The sequence below is a fragment of the Barbatula barbatula genome (assembly GCF_947034865.1).
Source record: "Barbatula barbatula genome assembly, chromosome: 20".
Taxonomy (NCBI): Eukaryota; Metazoa; Chordata; class Actinopteri; order Cypriniformes; family Nemacheilidae; genus Barbatula; species Barbatula barbatula.
This window is the reverse complement of record NC_136783.1, coordinates 11,304,999-11,326,522: the sequence shown is the minus strand read 5'-3', so window position 1 is coordinate 11,326,522 and position 21,524 is coordinate 11,304,999. Positions and strand designations below refer to the sequence as shown.

Genomic DNA, 21,524 nt, shown 5'->3' with positions numbered 1-21,524 from the left:
CCCCTGAACTACACGTTTACACGCAATGTAGCAGACATCCCAAATCTGCTATCTGGTTTGGAACATCCTAGCAATTCACAACAGAGATTACATTTCACCCACCAGGCTCGTGACAGACAGTGATTGGCGATTGATAACACAATTTGCCCCATGATAGAAATGTTTTATTGAATTCAAAGACGCCCGCGCAGGGAGTCTGAAATAAATGGGCAAAAATCGATCTCCAAAAAATGTACCTGTTTGAGGACAGTTTAAAGCTTAACTGTTCTTAGTTGCAGGCATATGGGAGCTTTAATAAAAATATGGCGCCCGAATATAAAAAAATTCACTCGCTTTTGACGAGGCTGTCATTATAGTAAAGCCTCTCACTTCAACACTTGTAAGCTATGACATCAGTTAGCGTGGCTACTTGAAAAATCGCACACGGGGCGGGGGTGCAGCCGACGCACGTGCGCGGAATAGCCAAGGCAAGTTCGCAATTCTCTTGTCAAATCGATCGCGGCTCTGGAGGAGTGTGCGACGCGCGGTTATCATCGCAGACTTCCCCATCACTCACAGTCCCAGCGGTTCCGGGACGCGTGTGACGCGCACCTCGCCTCGCGGGGACACAGCTGTTAATAACCTGACAAGCATGTCTGGAGCATTATAAGGTCATTAGTCTACTAACCTCCATATGGATTTACGTGAAATTCAAACGCTGCGTTTCGTTTACCTTCTTTCCCTCTCATTTATCCTGCCGTTGATCGGTTGCGGACAAATGCGCAAAATAATTGGCAAATTCGGTTTATGAACTCTTCGTCTCCGTTTCGCTCTCGCCCGCTCAGGGTCCGTGTGATGGACAGGCGGCTGGTGAGCTCGACCTGCAGTTTGAAGTCGAGCTTCGCTGGAGTGAGTAGAAAGTAATCTCTTTTAATGCATTCGCCTGGACTTCTGTCACACTTTGAAGAAGAATGCACTCGCTTTCATAAACGCAGGTAAACTGATTATCTTTCTCTCTGTTTTGAGCTCAAACAATGACTTGTTTTAAATGCAAACGATGTGGTTGGTAGGCGTATAAACGCAATTGAAACTAACGATAAAAACTTTACATACGAGGTCGTGCGTAATGTGCGACAGTGAAAATAATTTGCAAAATGATTTTGACAAATGTGTAAATATGGCTGTACTATATTAAACTGATTTTAAGCAACTGGCGCTTATGTTGTTGGTGCTGCTCGGTCTTGACCATTCACTCAACTGTAGCAGTTGGTAAATGAAATGGTTTAGCGCGCGAGTACACCGGTGTTCTACGGGGTTAAATAAGCGATCAGCTGGCGTTTCCATGCCACTTAATAACGACTGAACGATCATCAAGCCCGATCCATTGATCTGGCGCTTTAAATGCCTGTCGTTACATCTCCACGTAAAAAAGTGCGCGGCTGAAGCGCAGTGCACTCGTAGCGCGTACCGCCGAACCAGATGCACCAGGTGCAGGAAACCAAATTTCATTGCAAACAGCTTGATGTGCGTTAGTCTTAAAGTCCATAGTTGGTGTATACCAGTATATTAAAGACAGGAACCGTTTAGTCAAGTGCTGATCGCTTGAATGCACTCTCTCGTGCCTTGACGCATTTTAATTGGCGCGGTAATGAGAGCCTCCACACATCATGTAAAAGCTCTTCATCTCCGTCTCTATCCCTTCTACCGACGAGCCGTTTGGCCATTTGTTCTCTCCAAATAGTATTGAGAGGGAGTAATTATTTCCCCTTTGTATCGCGTCCTTCGTGGTGCCTCGCAGAGACAATTGTGTCATTAGTTCAGCGGAGAGAGGCAGAGGTTGGGCGACAATGTAAAGCGACTTAATTGTCATCGACACTCGCATTAAGATCCAAGCAGCGCAGCTGAGCCCAAGGAGATTACTCAATGAAACCTGTGCTTACCAAGGGGTATGGATATGTCTTACTTTCCGTCTATATTTTATCCTGTCTTTCTACCACACGCTGCCATCCCTTACAATTGGGCCTTGCATCACAGTTTTCCCTTTGAGAGAGAGAGAGAGGGTGACAGAGGGCATGTGCATTCTAGAAGAGCCCATCTGCAGGGCTGCCTACCTGCAGTCGATTGGTTTCTGCTCTATTGATGTCAGTTCTGTTTTAGCATTAACTTCTAACCCATCCTTCTCCTCTTCATGGGAGGCCTAGCACACTTTTGGAGTCACAAAAGGAGGGCGGGATGGGGTGTGGGGGATGCTCGGGAGGATCTCTGATAGATAAGGCACGGATTGTGAGCAGCTCAGCTGGACAGATCTGCTCTCTGAGCTCTGAGCTGGCATTAGCCATCCAGTCTGTGCTGCCGTGATGGATGGATGCTCTTAGAACGGACAAGGACCAGAGAGAGAGAGAGAGCTTACGTGTGAACAAGTGTGTGTGTGTGAGAGTGGGGAGGAGCTATTAAAGAGACAAGGAGGCAGGGATATAAATCGAAAGTAGTGCGAGAGAAATTAATGATGGAGTGAGAGATTCACAAGGAGCAGAAGGCAGTGATGGGAAAGTCTCTCATCTGTAAATGAGATTGTCCCTGATGGCCGTTTTCTCTCCCAGTTCGCTCATTCTTCTTCCTCTTACAAATCTCAATGCTCCACTGGACGCAGGTCTCAATACGGGCCGCTGCGAGTGCTGACAGTGAAAAACAGAGATGCCGGAGGGAGTCGGCCCTCGGGAGACTCTCTACTATTCTCTCTATCCTTCTCACGCACGCAAGTCATGTCAGTTGGCCCTGAAACCTTAAAAACAAGGGAGGCATGAGAGGGCACATTAGTCAATAAGAAAGTTTGAAGGAAATAGAGTTGAAAGCTCAAAACGTCAGGGAGAAATACATCAAGCAAGAAAATGTTAATGCAGGCATGTGTTTGTTCATACCACACATGCTAAAGGAATACTGCCAAGACCATTTGATTGAATTTTCTTTAAGCAGCGTATGTAGAAACACATGAGATACATTGAGATCGTTTTTAGCAATGATCACTTTTTTGTTGGTACTTGAGACTGCCACATAACTTTTTTTTAACCATAACCTCTCTTCCTTACTCTCTTTTAATTTTCTTTTGACTTAGCCGTACCTTTTTTTACTGTTCCAATGATATTAAACAGCATATGAGCCATCTTTTCTGCAATGAGTGGTGGTTTGGATCGGTTAATTCCACTCACAATCGATGACATCCATTTCAATGGGATTTGGTTTAAATAACAGGCTAAAAGAAAATCTCTTGGGCTTTAGCACAGGATATGTGGAATACACAAGCACTTCTGTCTGATCAGAGTGTGTCAATAAGAGATGTAAAATGTAGATGAAAATATCTTGAGCCGTTACCACACCAGAATCAAGCGTGTTAAGCACACACACAGACAACGACACTTATAATTCAGACAGAATGTTATGACCCCAAACCAGAGGTTTACTCCCCTTAGTGGATTGGGTTGCTCTGGCATAAGGTGGAGCACTGGCTTCAGTATTCAGGTTACAGCTCTGAAGGAAAAAATAAGCCTTTTAAATGAGCATCAGTTTTGTGGGCGGCATTAAGTGCTTTTGTGGTCTGCGCAAATGGAACCCAAATGTTGCTTTGCAGTTGTGGAGATTCTCAATCAACTGACAACAATCTCTATCAATAAACCTGTTTTGTCTTTTCACTGGCTCGTATGAGCTTTCAAACCTAATGCGAGATTGGAAAGCTCAAGAGATTGGGAGTCTGTAAAATAGATACAGGTAATATGTTTTGTGTGTATGTTTAAGAGAGACTTTGCAACTCTTTCTCTGTCAGCTGACAGATCTTTGTCAGGGTTGTTATATTTGAATAAATAAACAGTCTTGTGTGTGATTAACCAAAGCTCAAATGCATAAAAAATACACACATTTGCTTGCTTTTCTAATTTTGTTCACAGCAATGTAGTGCATCTCTGAGCAGTGGAGTGTGTAAAGCGTTGAGTTTAAGACATTAAGTCTGATTTATTATAGCAATAAACCACTCGAGGCCATGCACATTCGGCACAACGTGAAGTAGAGTGTTTAAAATCCCGTTAACCTTGGTAAAATTTGACAAAAGACACCATGCTCAATAAACAGCTAAAATTATTAGGACTAATAGTCAGATAAGCAATTTTTTTGTTGTATAGTTCATTTTTATAACTGTAGCCTGTTACAATTTAGCAATGTGTGGCCACATGTTTGTTTTTGCAGTGTTGATACAGTTTATACAATCACAAATAGCCTACTTCCATACTATGCAGTAGGCTAAAATCAGTCATGAACATGAGACAAGAAATAGCTGGATGGTCTATTGCTTCTGGCGAGATTTGTAAGTGTGCATTGGATGGACACTACTCTTTCCCATGATGCCACAGGAGCTGAGCAACGGTCCAATTTCATAAGTAAATAAATTTAAAATAATGGAAACTTTAAGTCGGATGTCTGCTTTTCAAATATAAGTACCGATAAATTAATTTCTAGTGACTAAGTTATGTTTTTACCAACACCCGTATACAGGTTGTTGTTAATACATAATAGGTCAAAGAGCATATGTCACATGACAATAAAACATAGCAGATGCAGTATGTCCGCATAGTAAGTGCAGTATTGCACAAGTAATAGTTTGAGGTAGTTTGAGGGTGTTTTAATTAGAAAATCTGCAATATGTGAATATGAAATTATGAAATTATGAAAATGTGAATATGTATTTTAAATGGGAACCTCAATTTGGAAAATATACACTATCATGACAACAATAATGTTTGAATTTCATTTGCATTTTTGACACATAACCATTGTGTCATAGTTTCTTGTGTTCCATGTTCATTAAATATTCTTTACTTTTAGCAATACCAGGCCATACTATGTGTAGAGGGCATTCACCTCAATATTGTAATCAAATTTTTGACGAATGTGGCTTTTAGAGGGTTTTTTCATCTTAACTCTTCATATATATATATATATATACTCCTGGGGCCTTCTTACAAAACAATCCATCTTTAGTCAAGTTTAGATCTGACAAATGTAATGGTCTAAATGGGTGGCAAACAGTACATGGTCATCCTATTTACTGTACAAAACAGAAAACAACAGGATTCTGAGTTTGGATGTTGCCGACGCTTAAGTTAAGTTTTTGGCCAGTTCTTGATTTTGTTGGTGTGTTTTGTTGGTGTGTCCATTATTTTGATTTCATTTATCAAATGTTTTTTATCTTTAAAGTTTGTATTTTGAATTACAAAATAGTAAAATACAAGTTTGTATTTTTAATATTACACAATGCAGAATCAGAGGTGCCTTGGCTGTGACACTAGGCGGTTCAGAGCAGGCATAATTGAACATTGAATAGCTTTTATAGGACATTGCGTCATTGTGTCATGAACGGAGTGGCATTAACCTAGCTTTGTAAAGTCGCCTAAATATGCAGAGATTTATACATCCTGTGAGGCACAACGGTTTAAGTTTTTTTCAGGACACTTTGGTTGTTAAGCTGCAAAACTAGCTTTGGGTTTTCCATGAATGTCCATGTCCGTGTATGAGCATACAGTATGTATATCCTATCCAGACCACTGATATTCAAACACTGTCACCAATGATCATTTCACTAAGAACTTATATGTGTGTGCTTTTGCTTTTTGCAATGTGTGTGAATGTGTTGTGAGTGAAAGGGAAAAGGTTAGGAACCAGTGATCCTGAGGGAACACGGCAGTATGGTGTCACACTCCACAGCCCCACAGACAAATTAATTAACTTATTGATACCGTTGACACATCTCAGTGACTTTGTAAAATTAACAATTGATCACACTTGCTCTAAATTTCTTTTTTTCCTTCCTCCTCTTCTCTTTACCCATGCCTGACTTTTCCCCAGTCTCTTTCAGCCCCTGTGTTTGCACGCCCAGCACGTTCGGTCATTATTATAATTACGCAGCAGCCTGCAGGAGTCTGGTCATTAGTGATAGGGGGGTGTGAGATAATCGGGACAGTGGCCGGGCTCAGCACATCTTTGCAGGGAAGAGGGCAAGGAGAGAGACCCTGACTCTGGCAGTGGAGGAGCACTCTCATTGATTGTTCAAATCTACATTGAAACCGTACATAAAGTCACAGAACACTAGGACAACAAAAAAGGGCAATGCATTTATCAGAGAGTGAGAGAGAGAGTGGGGGAGGGTACAAACTTTACAGGCAGAAGGGTGATTGGCTATTTGCTTTTAATTAATCACAATTTGCTGCACAATTAATGACATTTATTTCCCTTACCATGTGACCATTTAACTGGCTGTCAAAAAATATTTTAGATAAGAACTGTAGGCTTGCAGGCTCTCTTTTACGGCTTGTTTCATAGATGTGCTTATTCTCTATTTTTATAGATCCATGATTTCTTTTTTGCTTTTGTCATAATTTGATTCTATTTTGACAAATTTTACTTAAGTTTAGCTTGTGTGACTTGACTTCAACAGAACAAAGTGGTGAAGTTATGAGTTTTGATTAATTCACCCAAGTGTGTAACTTTGGTTTGAGAAGTGGGGGGGACACAACATGGGGTAAGTGCTTTTGATTTGAATCCCATTTACTGCGTTTACATACGGTTAAGCACTATGGATATGATATATGGATGAAATAATGGATGTTTTGCATGAAGTGAACAAAGTGCAGATGGAGGGCAGCAAGTGATTTTCTCCATAGGGAATTCACTATCACTAACTCAAAATAGCATAGTTTTTGATTGTTTAAATTGATTGTGTGGCTTCACTTTCCTGTAGCTCAGTGGTTAGAGCATGGCCATAGGAAAGCCAAGGTCATGGGTTTGATCCCAGGGGATCATTTCAAAGGTACAGTGTTTTTACCGTTTCCTAAAAACAGCAAACTTGTACAAAGGTTTCAGATGCCCAGCAACAATATATTTCTTTTGCAATAGAGGATTGTACTAATTACAGTAATTATTATAGACTCAAACTAACCTTAACATAAAATTACATGTTTAAAAGTGCATAAAGACACTCATTTTCCGTTTTAAAGGCCTTCTCAAAGTGAATTTTCTGAAATGTTTACATTTTGAGAACATTTCTCAGTAGTTTTGTCGCTAAGTATACCTAACCAGTCACAAACAAATACGCAAACACAAACTAAGAAAGATTACAAATGGTTACGACAGAATACAAAAGACACAGCTTGTACATGAAGAAATTAACCAATGAGGCGTCTTGTTCTGCAAAAATTAGGTCATCATTGTAGACTTCATAGAGTTTGAAGTCAGAGCAAAGCTAGTTGGACCGTTAACAGCTCCTGGACAGTCTCAATACACTCTCTCATTTGCTGAGGTGCTGGCTCTCATGAAAGGCAGCTTACCACTGAATTCACCTTATTCTAGGAGTTTAAATGTGATACGGTTCAATCTAAACGGAAGAAACACAGGTACATTTTCACATTGTGAAACACAAGCACACACACATACTCACACAAAGCAATGAAATAAAAGACAGATAGTTTTTCTCAGTAGGTTGGTTAGGTAATGGACAAAAAGCCTGCAGTCATTAGATCTTGGGGACCATGACTCTGGTTTGAGCAACAGGCTGTGAATGGAACTTAAGTGCAACGAAGATCAATTCTTCTGTGACGTTAACTCTGTTATGACCCTTGTCATTGTGTTACCCTCGGCCAGATATAAAAACACTAGTAAGTTCAGACCTGTGTAAGAGCTGCCTGTAGAAAACATTATATATGCAGTTTCTTATAGTTAGTTTTGTTAAAAATGTATCTTTTTTAAAACCTTTGATGGATAGATTTGTCACCAAGTGTACTGGGTTTTCCATTTGTACCGACCTGCAGTCATTCAAGTTCAATTCGTATTTCTTATAAAGCCAGGACATGATATGTGGTTGTGCTTTTTTTGCATAATACAGCAACATCTATTTTTACCAGTATTTATCTATTCTATCTATTCTTTATCAATCTTGAAGATTAAATTTGGGCAGGAAATCGTGTACAGCTCCAATAGTCTCTAAAATAATCACGTGCGCACCGCACTCAAGACCATAAATACATATTGAAATGAGTCGCCGTACAGTGCCGGGTGGTGAAATTGCCCGCTTATCTTCGGCTGAGCGAGAGCTGATGTACTCATCTGCAAACACACAGATACGGCAAGACCAGCGGTGCGGAAACACCCTGCTTCCATTCGGATTGGCTGTTGGAGCTTTACGGCGAGCTCGCCCCCAGATGCTTGTGGACGTAAATGCAGCAGGCTGGAAACGTTTCATTGAAAAGCCAGATAGATGCACAGGAGGCCCCGGCCTCCCGCCGCATTACAATATTGTGTCTTTTAAGAACTTCGTTTGGCCCCCGCACATTTTATCCTCACTTTTGGTTAAGCCTCTCGTCGGAGAGATAGAGTTGTTTTACGGAGTCATTTTTCTGCTCTGTTTGAGACCCGGAGCATGAAATGGTGTATTAAGGCTCAGGAATGTTTGCAAATGGCTTTTGTGTGTTCGAGAAAGTGAATGAAAATGAGTGACTGAGAAAATGGACTGGAAAATTTTTTTTTTTGTCCACAGCTGCATGAGGCCGACAAAACCATGGGCTGCAGATTCAATTAACCTGACACACACACACCTGACATACTGTATACTGACACTAACATTATAATATAAAGACTAGTATCTTAAATATGAACGAGAATAGTAATGTTCAGTATTGATGATGTCTGCTTACAGTGGCACGAAGTTGAAGTGTGTAATTTGTTTCATGTTAAGACACCTTCTCCGATCCAAGCCTATGTGCATACGCAGCTGCAAGTTGATGATACCTGATCATAATATTCCCTCCAGCTAAAAATTATTGTTACAACATAATTTCAGTATAATTTCACTTTAACATCAACTGTGATGATTCCTTTCAATTTGGTCGACATATATAATTGTATATATAACCAGTAATTAATCCATCAGTAGATTTTCACTTAAGTTTAGGTTATTTCTAGGATTTTGATGCAAGTCTAATTCATCATGAAGTGTTTTCATTATCATCAGCCAGCCAGGCATGTAATACTGGAGACCATTTCATTCTGGTTCCCCGTTCCTAAGAAATTCAATTCACAATTCACTGGTCAATTTAAATGACTCTAGCTAGCAGGTAATGTACAGTTGAGGCTACCCGTTATTTTCCACAGGAAAATGGGACAAGTATTCCACGATAGCATGTACACGCGACGTGTTGCCTCACCTGCATGTGTGTTTTTATTTAATGATTCTGTAGCGAGTTCCGAGCATGAGATGATGAAAACAAATGCAGGGCACGGTTTACTTATCTTAGTCAGAGGTGGCCTTTGGCTGTTGCATGTCAATGAAGTGTGTGTGTGTGTGTGTGTGTGTGCACATTGTTGTGTGTTTGTGATTGAGGTTAAGCCAAATGCAAATCAAAGCAATTTCCAGACAGACTTTCCTGCACAGACCGTCCCACTCCACATCTCGGTCTACTCTGTTCAAGAGTTCTTCAGTTAATACACTGATAAATACCACACACACACACATTAACACGCACACACAGAGAAAGAATTACCCAATGAGCAGACACAGGTGTATGTTCATGACTCTAAAGAAGTGGAAATGTTGTGTATCTGAGGAAGAATGATGTGAAATACAAGAGATAATCGGATGATTTACTGTGCCATGACTGTGGACAGCATGTTGTGTGTGTGTGTGTGTGTGTGTGTAAACAGGAGCAAGCAATAAACACACAGCACTGTAGCGATCTAATGAATGTGTTCCAACAAACAGCTGTTAGCAATGGGTATCGTGAGTTTGCCAATGGATAAAGAATGAGGAAAATGTGCTGCCTTTCTGTGGCTCAGTATGTCTGATCATCACGCACGGAAGATAACGGATGTGCAGGTGCATGAGCCGTGTTTTAAAATAAAATGAATTATTTGTACCTACCTGCTGAGATTGACCAACTCAGGCCTAGTAAAAGTAAATTACTGAAAAAATACTAATGACATTTAAAATAACAAAGCACATAATTTTCCTAAGAACCCTTGGTCTAAGATCCCTTGGTTTTTCTAGTCATTTTCCCTTAAAAGCAGTGTATTACCACAAGGGGGCAGAATGACACTCGGATCTACACAATGACTTCAGACCCACTAAACTTTAGTGGGTCTGAAGTGATTGTGTAGATCCGAGTATTCCCACTAAAGTGAATATAACGAAACTTGCCAGATTTGTACTTAAGAATAATGATACTAAAATAATATTTTATTGATTTTAATTATGTTTCCCATTGCTATAACATATTTATTTAGTTTGTCATCAATTTTAGGCTGTATAAAAAAAATATAATAAATACATAATCTATAAAAACATCAAAATAATATAAATAGGCCTATACATTTTTTAAACGATATAGGCTATTTAAGATATGAGGTATGCTTGAGCGTCTTATGAGTAAGCACAACCCTATATATTCTCATTCTCATTTCTAAAAGTTCACATACCACTTTTAATGTTTCTCTAGGATTTTGGAGTGAAATACGACCGACACATTTTCTTGAGATGTTTCTGTGAGTTCACCGTATGACTGATTTATAAACATCTATAAATGGGCAGCGCGTATGTTTGACGTATTGTCTTTATACCATGGTTGCAGACAATACAGATGTTAATGACGTTACATTTTTCATGATGTCATTTTATGCCAGGGGCTACTGTTGGGCTTCTTGGTTTTCATTTCGTATTCCTCTTCTCTTTGTCAAGGTAAAAAGTCAAGCAGGAATTTGACCTGTTTCTGCTTTTGCACACATCTGACAACCTGCGGCTGTTTATTTTCACGTTTTCAATGCGCATGCGTGTATGTGTATAAGCGCGTGTTTAAACGCGTTCAGAGTGAAATAGAAGCAAACGGCGAAAAAGAGCGCACTTGTGCGTGGACGCTATTGAACTTGTGAGATGTCGGTCGGTGGTCTCTCTGAGTGTGTGATCGCATGGAGCCCGGGGGTAGGTGAACTACTGTAAACAAGTATCAGTCCTATCTTTGTGGCCCTGCTGCCTGTGTGCGTACGTGTGTGCGCGCGGGTGCTTTTGAAGAACACAGGTTGCATCGGGCCCTGAGGATGTATATTCCTCTCTGAAGCTGCCCTTCTTCTCTACACACCACCTCTGTTTCTGTCCACCTCTACGGCAAACCTTTCATTTCTTTTTCTCTCAATCCCCAGACCTTCTATCTTATCTCAGTTCTTTTTGTTTTTCATGCAATTTCACATTTCAGCGGTGCTTGTCTGTTTTTGTGTTTCCTCAGCTACAGATGATCCTTTGATGGGCTAGGAGATGATCTTTTTAGTTTTGTTATATAAAGGTCACCTTAAAATGTTTAATGCACAAGTTATGGAATTACACAAGACTCCGAAATTATCTGACTCTGACATTTCATTCCTTACAATATGGTGAAAATAACAAGGAAAAAACATGAATCCAACAAATATTACAGTGTGTAGGGCAATTTCAGCGTTATGGATGTGACAGGCTATAAACACACGGAGTATGTTTTTATTTACCAATATATTGAACACCAGTTTAAAATGTATTCAACCATTGCTGATAGTCTAAACATCAGGAAACAATCTATGCATGAGTTTTCCGTCTTAAAAAAGGAAAATAAACCTGCGTTATAGACTTGACAAAAATGGACACAGTTTATAGAGACAACATACTCTGTAGGATTTTTGTGAATTAAAATGTAAGATCAAGCAAAAATTCCCTGACAAATGAAGAAGGGTTGTCTCTTCATAGAACATGAAATAGTTACTTTATTTTATTTTTCATGTCATGTTTCATGTGTATTATTTCAATCCTGTAAATGGCACTTTCCAGACTATGGAAAATCATGCACTAAAAATAAAAATGATGCTTTAAGAGAGACATCACATGGCTATTTAAAATACAAAATTTTAACATCTGTTCTGTTAGCATAGTTAAAACTCTTATTTTGTCATGGTTAGGTTGACATTTGCATGTAATTGCCCTGTAGTGTCAACTCCCATAGCTGAAAAAACACCCAGGTTCATTTGACCTCATGCCTCTTCTGTCTCTTCAGATTCTGAACAGTTTTTGAAGAAGCAAGTGAGGCGGATAAGGGAGGGGACATGGCCGTCTCACAGGGAAGAGAGTGATCTCGAAGGCCAGAATACGGGACAGAAAGGTAACATGGTGGAGATAGTGGAAGCCATAGGGTTTCCATACAACCCTGAACATTTGTCAAAGAAATGCTGAAACAGAATTTGACTCATTTTCAGTATTCTCTCTGTAACTCTCGCTCTCTTTCTCTCTCTAGATGAAGCTTTGGGAGCAGTCATTGTGGCCGTTGAAGCTTGTAGTCTTGGTCACCTTGGTAATATGGTCTTGCCATCCAGTTTCTGCGGGTACAAGGACCCTGCGGGGACATACAGGTATGCCAAAGCCCTGTTTGAAAATCTGTTTATGAATGCATAACCAATAAATTCTGTCATTACACGAATGACAACAACAATGCGTTTAATCTGTGATTGAGCTACAGGTAATGTCAATGAGCCATTCAGTAGCCTATCGATTAGTTTAACAAAACTTGACCTTAACACTGCTATTGTCAAGTGCCGTTTTGTTCAGAAACTGAAATGCAAGATGTTTGCATCATATCCGTATCGTATTTAAAACAAAAGCACCATCGTCCTATGGCAACATTAAAGCGGGCGGGACAAAGGTCACTCTTTTTATTAGAGTTCACATTTCCAAGGTATGGCGTTTTTAATAGAGGGTCAATTCAGTAATGACTACACACACACACACACACACACGCACGTCATCAAAAAAAAAGACTGAGCAAAAACTAAAAATGATGTCCACTTCCCCACGCTAATTGACACCCACGAGCTAACTAATTCTGATTTGCATAATTCATGAAAGCTTCCCTCATGGCGACGAAGTGACCAGCAGTACATAAATATTTTAGCATGCCAAAAGGTCAGACTCGGGTTCTTTCGCTGAATCATTCATATTATGCAAAGTCCTCCCCAAAGTCAGCGTCGCTCTGGCTAATTATCACACTTTCTTTAATTACGACTTCTCTTTGTTTAGTTGTTGCTAATGCAAGGTGACCTTTTTGCTGGCACAGAAATGCCACCAGCATCTCGAGCCGGCCTGACGGATGATGGTACTTCTCATTTTGACGGGGAGAAGAGGTTATGCTTCTCACCAAGGTGTTTTTAATCAGTGTTCGGTGCTAATTACAGCAGCAGTGTGTTGTGAAGGTCAGCAAAGTTTTCACATGCCACCAAAGTAGTATGCCATCATTGCCTTTGGCTCTGCGCTTTTCCAAGTCGGATTATTTTTCCCATTGGAGGGAAAACTCACAAATGAGATCTTTTTGATAGCTGAATTGGTTCTTCTAGACAGCGATGACATTAAATGAGGAGCAAATGGAGAATTCACCATTTTTTTGGTGAGAGAAAGATCCCAGTAAAATGTGTCGCCTTAAGAGTTTCAAACGAGATCGTAATTATGTTTAACAAACTTTTGTTTTACACACATCTTGTTGTGTAGCAAAAAGTGTGTATGTTTTCCAAGGTGTGTTTTTCTGCTTGGGATTTTACAAAAATCCATCTTGGGACTTTCCCTAGTCCTGAGCTATGAAAGAACAGCTTTACATTTTCTGGTAAATACACATTTACAGGTAAATGAGATCTATACACTCCTATATGGAATAATAGGAAATATAATAATATGCAAAAAAATGTATTAAATAGCTTTGCTGGCATGTTTAGCCTTGGTTTCATTTCTTAGTCGTTCACCTGCAGCCTATGAAAGAGTTCATCGTTGCACTGCAGTTCCATTTGCGGCCACATGGTGACTCTGAAGCTCCATAAAAGCCTATACAGGAATCACCCCTCACAGTCTGAATGAGAAGCAGTAATGGGTCATTTGTAAAGTTCTCCAGCGGAAACATAGACACTAATGGGAATGGATGGTCTGAATCCCTCCAAAACGAGGCAAGGGCCATTGACTGATGGTTGACACAAAAACCAGACACTACAACTAACAACCACTTTTTCTTGTCTTGCGTATCCTGCCATGCTTGTCTATGCTTGCGGGTAAATAAAGACAATACCATGCAAGCGGCTGCTTTTGTTTCTGTCTGCTGTAATAGGGTCCTTATAGGCAATACTGTCGACAGACGTCTCCTTGCGCGTTTCATTTAATGAGCACACACAACTTTAATGCTTGCCTCTGTGAGCTGTTTGTCGCCATTTTCGACACATTACTTCAAGTTTCATGCAGTGTGTCAAAGTGAGTCACCCGGAGCCAAAGGCCACCCGCTTGTAGACCCCATTTGGGTTGTGTGAGCCGGGTATTGGTCTGTGTCAGTCTTTTTGAGATGAATAGATTAAACACACAAGTTAAGATGTCGGTTTGTTGTTGTCTAAACCTGGAATGACATTGAACACATCCAATTAAAACCGAGGAACTGAAACCGATTACTCTTATGGTGTTCTTGTTTTAAAATGTATTATGCTGAGCATCAATGGAAATAGATGTTCTTCTGTTAATGGGTGTTAGTTCTAGAACAATTATCCAATTGTCACCCAAGGTGTTGAATACTGAATATCTTTCTTTCAATGTGGAAACGATTTGATATATACTAGGAACATTCTTCAGAATGCAATAATATACGGCATCTGGAAAACTTCTGGTGAAATGTCACTTTCTGGTGTGCTGCAATCTTAAATTTTCTGAGTTAGCTTTGACCGCATCAATAGTGTATTTATAACCAGAATATACTCAATTAAACATTTAGGCTTAACATGAATTTAGTTGCGTAAGATGAAAAAACGTCTCTGGGTCATGTGAGGACAAGAGCCGAGCATGGTTATGTCTTCTGTTCCTCTTAAGGGTCACAAAATTTATTGATGTTGACCCGAGACATATGTTAAAGGCAGCAAGTATATATTGACAGCTCATACTTCACTAGAAATGACCGGCGTATCGAAAACCATGCAAGATGCAAGGATAATCATACATGAATATTAGATTAAATCATTTATACACATTTCTGGAATCTCATGCAGATAATCAGTATTTTGTTTGCCTGGTTTTTGGATAAAAGCCAATGAACCAATTCCTATTTTGGGTTTTTATTAGACTTAACCATGAGTAGATGTGTCTGGTTGTCTTGTTTTGTCTCGCAAATTCACTAATTTCTTCACTAAAGTGCTTATTAGTGAAGATGGAGGAAGAGATTTTAAAAGCCCATCTTTCCTCTTTCTTACTGTCTCTTTCTCTATCTGACAGGAAGGTTTTGTGGGTCATAGTGAGTGAGTGAGTTTTGAGACACAGATCTCTGGATAAATGAGGTGTCTGCACAGGGCAGCTCAAGTGTAAAAATCACCTCAGGGCTCAACAGTGAAGTCTTTCTCTGCTGGCCTGGTCAAGTCAGTAGTTCACATTCCCACGTGTCCTTGCCATATCTTCAGTAGCCCTTAGGCAAAGGAAAAAAGTTTTTCTCACAAAATGATTTTCTGATAGCAGCATTTACATTACAACAGTGATGTTAAAGAGACAGTTGTATAACATATCTCTGTTTGGTTGAACACAGAGAAAGATATTTGCAGGGAATGCTTATAATCAAACAATTCATGGCCACTATTGACTACCATAGAAGTGTGGTAGAGAAAGAGTAACAAAAAAATCTAGTTCATATTATGTCATTTAAATTCCTTTAAACCTAAAGCTAGATTGAAATAAATATTATGACACAACAGTGCTTAGGTTTGTTTTTATTTAAACAATATTCATATGTGTTCCTGGCATCTTTGTTTAGAATTAAATGTTGTTTTTACAATAGAAAATTACAATAAAAAAGTAAATAATTTTGTCAAAAATAGAAAGTGAAACTTAAAGTTGGCTTCAGTCAAAACAATTAGCAAATAATAGATTTATAATACCAAAGATTGCATGTTAGATATACCCCAAATTTATCATGTCTTATATTTAAACGCTACAAAGACATCAGAGCCAGCCTTGAGATTCAGAAGCACTTGCCGATGTGAGGCTGCATGGGGCGGTACATGAGCGCTTAGCGTCTGGTGATTGCCTTGAGCACGCGTCTCTGAAATCCTCCCAGCAAATTTTAAAATAGATGCAATCTTTATTAACCAACTTCAGATTTGGACTTTAAAAACACACATTCTCGCCTAAACAATTCTTAAAACTACATTTTTGTGAAAAGAAACCAATAATATTATAAACATTTAGCTGTTTTACTGCTCCACTGCCGTTGCTGCGCAATGCATGTCGGGGCATTTTGCGTCATAAGTTCACACAAGTCACCCCTAATGCATCCTTGTTAAAAAAACAACAAAAAACAATGAATCCTCGATGAATCAAGGATCAAGGACACATCCAGGGATTTCATTAGTTCTTGTTTAGATGTGAACTTTGAATTGGAACAGTAGGCCTACTTGGGCTGCGAGAACACAAGTACCGACAAGAGCGCATATTGGGAAATGATAGAGAACCATAGATACTATGGTAGTCAATGGAGGCCAAGAACTGTTTGGTAATGAGCATTCTTCCAAATATCTTTCTCTGTGTTTAACAAAGAAATTTATACAGATTTGGAACAACTTGAGGGCGAGTAAATGATGAAAAAATTTTCATATTCGAATAAACTGTTCCTTTAAGAGTTGCATTTCAAAACTTTCAAAAAGATCCAAAGCACAATCATAAAATATAATGTGGCACAGAGGTAGCATAAATATATGTACGTATTCTTAACAATTACGGAAAAAAAACAAATATAGTAGCATTTTAGGGAAACTTTGCTTTTTGTGCTGAATCTTGTTTGCAGTTGAGAGCAAGACACGACTTGTGTTTGTTGTCATGCCAACTGAAAGATTGCCTAGTGATTTAGCATAGCATGTCAAAATGTGTTCTTGCGTGTTAAGTTGTTTTAATCACAATAATATTTCTTGTGTACTCTGCTCTCTTCTGCCACTGCTTGCATCCATATGTGCTTGGACGAGAAATGGTTTGGTCACTGACACTGGCTTCAGGCCATTGGACTATCCCTGTTGTTGTGCACTGCACCTGTTAGATTAGCATAGCGAGTTTCTGATGTGTTTGTATTGGGGGCTGCTAATATCAAGATAAAATCGGATTTTCCTCAAGTCAAATTCCATTCTAGCCACATAAAAGTGTACAGTGAAACAAAATGTTGTTTAGTTGACAGGGAATATTACAGAGAGTAAACATGGAAACATGCATGTACAATTAGGCCTACATTTATGCATTTTGAATATTTTTTTATCCAAAGTACTTATATTGCATTCAGTGCATACATTTATTATATCAATACTGCATGTGAGTCAACTTGAAATCAAACACACCACCTTTGTGATGGAAACACAATGCTCTGTAAACTCACTGTAAACAACACTTTAACACTGTGTATCTTAATGCTTCCTTTCGCTGTTTACTGACACCACAATCAGCCGAGTGCATTTCAAACAGAGCCACAGAATATCTGCCCTTTTGGTGGCGACACGCCAGTCCGGTGTTGACAGCAGAAAGACATGCTTCTTGATAAATCAGACAAAGGCGAACCCGCCTCGCACTGTCAGAATATATCAGTCGCCTGGCTGCCCCATCAGCTCAAGGTAATGGCGTTTAGCTCAACACCCAGATGCGCCTGCCACAGGGATAGAGACAGTTAGCCATGCTTGAAATCTTCTTTGATTTCAGGCCGATCTGAGATTTATAACTGTGAGACCACCATAACGGTGCTTTAAATTCCAGAACAAGATAGCTAAGGTGAAATACCGAGCGGTTAATTCCAGCGTTTCGGTTCTGGAGGAGTCGGCGCACAAAAATCTTGCGATTATCCACAGTCGACTGTGCTTAATAGTGCAGAGGTGAATACAAACGACTCTGGTGTGTCAAAAGGGACAGATACAGATGAGGCTCATTGACATTTCTAGTTTTTCATCAAGATACAGTTTTTGCATGTTTAGTGATTATTAGCAAAAGAAAACAACATATTACTCCGTAACAAAGCTACTGTATGTGAAACCTTGAGAACTTAATTTAGTGGCTTATGAGTGGCTGTAGTCCCCTGGGCAGAAGATGTATCAGACCTCAATCTTCTTGAGTAGTGAAGTGATGCCAGCCTGTGTGAGACAGATGTGCGAGTCAGACATGAGTGATTGTGTGAGATCAGACGTGAGAGCTTTGTTCTGTGATTAGCTGAATGATATCTCTAAGTTGTTAAATTATGGGTATTCCATATGTTTTTTAATATAAATAACTTTTAATGGTAAAAAGTAGGGCTGTTCAACGATTAATCACATCCAGAATTAAAGTTTATGTTTACAATGATAATTTATGTCTTTGCCCTGAGCATATTTATTTTGTATTTATAAACACATACATGTCACATGTGTATTTAGTAAATATTTGCATGGCCATATTCATAATAATGTATAATTTCAATGATATATATATATATAGAATATTCTTTTTTTAATGTTTTTTAATATATACATGTATATGTATGTTTTTATAAATAGAAAATGAATATGCACAGACATGTATTATGTGAACACAAACTAGAATATTAGTTTGTGTTCACATAATATATGTCTGTGCATATTCATGATTAATCATTGACCAGCCTTAGTTATACTACTGTATGTTATTTTAATGGAATAAGAATGAAAGGTACTGTAAAGACTTAAGTTAGTTAAGCTATTTTACTTAAGCATCAAATCAAGTTCTTCTAATTAAGACGCTGCTCCCAGTCTTATCATAAAACCAACACAGACTAACGTACACAAAACCAGTTTAAAAAGCGACACCTCTTGAGAGCGCTCTCAGCAAAGAAAACCGACTACACTAGCAGACAGTAAACCGAGATTGGCCATCAAATAAACTGTTTATTATAAATCTTCAAATTAAACTGGTACAGTCAACTAAACGTATGGAACTGACCGTAGTAAATTGACCATTTATCTGATAAGATGTCTCTGTTATGCAGAATAACAGCAAATATGCACAATACGATTAATTTAAGAGTAAAGCTTAACAGCATGCACAACTGTGCACATCAGCAACTAGAATTAAATGAGGCACGGCGTCCTAATAAATCATAAATAACTTAGAATTTGATGATCAAATTGCTTGATAACAAAGTCTTCCTCCTGTTGTTTTGATCTAACAACGTTTATCAGCTTTTCTCTCTTTTTCTGACACTTGATAACAGAGTTCATCCACATGCTGTTTTGAATGACGTTTTCCGCATTTCTTCTTCTTTTGACGTTTTATGGGGGTTGACAAACCAACTTCACATTGCTTCTCCCGCTTTACGAGACTGCTGGTGAACAACCAGCAGTACGTTCTATATAGTATGAGTGTGAGTATTATGAATACATTTCGGACATACTGCGTCCGACCATGTTTATGGTCATGTGACCGGTATGATTTTGACGTATGATGTAGTAAAAACAACCTACACGCGAGCGTTGATAAAAACATTATTTAGTCATGAGAAATAAATTTATTGGCACGGACGTCTGCGTTAAAGTTTTCCGCTATATTTATTTGATATACTTTTTAAATTTGAAAAGTATCCACACTCACGAATCTTGGCGGAAGTAGTAGAGCATCCTGGTATTTCTCGCCTACTGTTTTTTGCATAATGAGGTGTCGGACATACTATTCATGACTCATACTTATTTTTTCCTACTATTTGGTATGGAAGTAGGCGATTTCTGACGCAGCCCTGGAAATCTCACGTGGATAAAGTCTGCATCGATCCAGGGAGTCAAATATACATAGCTAATAGTGGAAAGCCTCCAACTTTTACTGAAAATAATATTTGAAAGTAAAAAAAAGGTATGATAGTTTAGGTCATTACAGAGGGCTGGGAGGGTTCGCTACTGACTACTTCCCTGCATAGTGCTTCACACCATCTTTTGTTTTTATAATTGTTTATATGTTGTCAAATAGGCATGGAAAGGCCAATTTTCATCAATTTAAAGCCATTACGTGGCTTTCTGTTTTAACACCTTTAAAATGTATCAGGTTGTGATTATATGTTTAAATATTAAACAACTGTAAGTATTTGTACAGTACATTGGTATATTAGCATTATATTGTTTATACACACATCACCAACATGCAATCTTGTAATGCGTGTCAAAGCTTTTTGTGTGGATGTGGGTGAAGGAAGGTTGTAGGGGGTGCTCATTTCTTTCCTGTGACCTCATTATGCCAGTAGGAGGCAGTGTGCGCTTTTTTCTTGGGGTTTGGTGGTGATGGGCCGTTTCCCCTGAGCACTGAGCTCCAAACTCTTGCTTCTCTGCACACTAACAAGGCACACAAGACCCATGCATGCACAGACTGAGACTCGTGATGTGCTTCGAGGAAATGTAGTCAGGTTAACAAGAAAGTATCCTATGACAATGGCTACGAAGGGTTTGTAAAAACTCCAAATGTTTTATATTTTGTATTATTCATATATTTTTTTTTAAAAATGGTTAGAAACAATGTTGACTGAATTCTAAGTTCTAGTTGGAACCAAAAAGGGGTTTCCTTGATGATTCTATATAGGATAATTTCTTAGTTTTTAAGGAATAACTTTTTACTTATGATTCTTGAGAACAATGCAACTAACTCAAACATTGTGTGTTGTCAGGATATGGCACAAAATAAATATAATCCAATAAACTACAAAAAGCAGGAAATTAGCAGTACAGCTAAATGTTTTTGATGAGAAACAATGTGGAACACAAAAGCTTAGAGAATTTGTCTGTTCAAATTCAAGACCCATATCAACCAAAGATTGGTTTTGGTTGCAAAATCATACTGTATGCCTCTTATATATATCCATTTAGATATTACCACAAACTCAATAAAATGAATATGTGTGCCTCTCCTTCCATCATGCATTATCTCACCGATGCCCTTGTGGAATCGCAGGTGAGGCCCTGTGATGTCCGTCATAGTCACAGTTAGAGATATCCCCTTATCTGTTGTTTATCCAGTGATGTCGAGACTGACAGAGATGGAGCGATTTGGGCCCTCGAGCGGCACGTATGTGGGCTTTCTGCATGTAAGCAGTCGCCCCCTGGACTTTACACGCTTTCTCTAATTGAAGCCCAGTCGGGAGGTCTGCGTTTGGGAGATGGGATTGGGTAATAGGGCTACACTTGGAGCCTTAGGGGAAGAAGGCACAGAGGTGAGTAGTGAAGGAAATGAAAAGACAAGGAAGAGTAGAAAGAATGAGACCTCTCTAAGCCGAGGAGCACCACCTTTCCCAGGAGGACGCTTGTCAAACAAACTCTACATCACAGTGGTGGACGGGGAGGACGGCCTGATGAAATGGAAACCAACATGTAGTTGCGTGTGTATGTGCGCAGATCTAGAAAATATATGGCTGCTATGTCAGGGTACGTACAAAGTAATTTTTATAATGGAACAACTGATACAGATGTATTGTCAAGTTTTTTTT

At 39.1% G+C, this 21,524-nt stretch overlaps 1 protein-coding gene across 2 annotated transcripts in view; it reads left to right on the top strand.

Annotated features, from left to right (window-relative positions):
- The first annotated feature begins 647 nt into the window (after positions 1-647).
- tafa4b (TAFA chemokine like family member 4b) overlaps positions 648-21,524 on the top strand; it is a 37,774-nt gene continuing 16,897 nt past the window's right edge. The window contains exons 1-3 of one of the 2 annotated variants that reach the window (XM_079483358.1): positions 648-974; positions 12,081-12,185; positions 12,318-12,432. In XM_079483358.1, coding sequence (XP_079339484.1) covers positions 12,318-12,432 — 115 coding nt within the window. In that variant the 5' untranslated portion in view covers positions 648-974; positions 12,081-12,185. Of the gene's footprint in view, positions 975-10,817; positions 10,985-12,080; positions 12,186-12,317; positions 12,433-21,524 lie in introns of those variants that run through there. The other variant, XM_079483359.1, reaches the window with a different exon arrangement.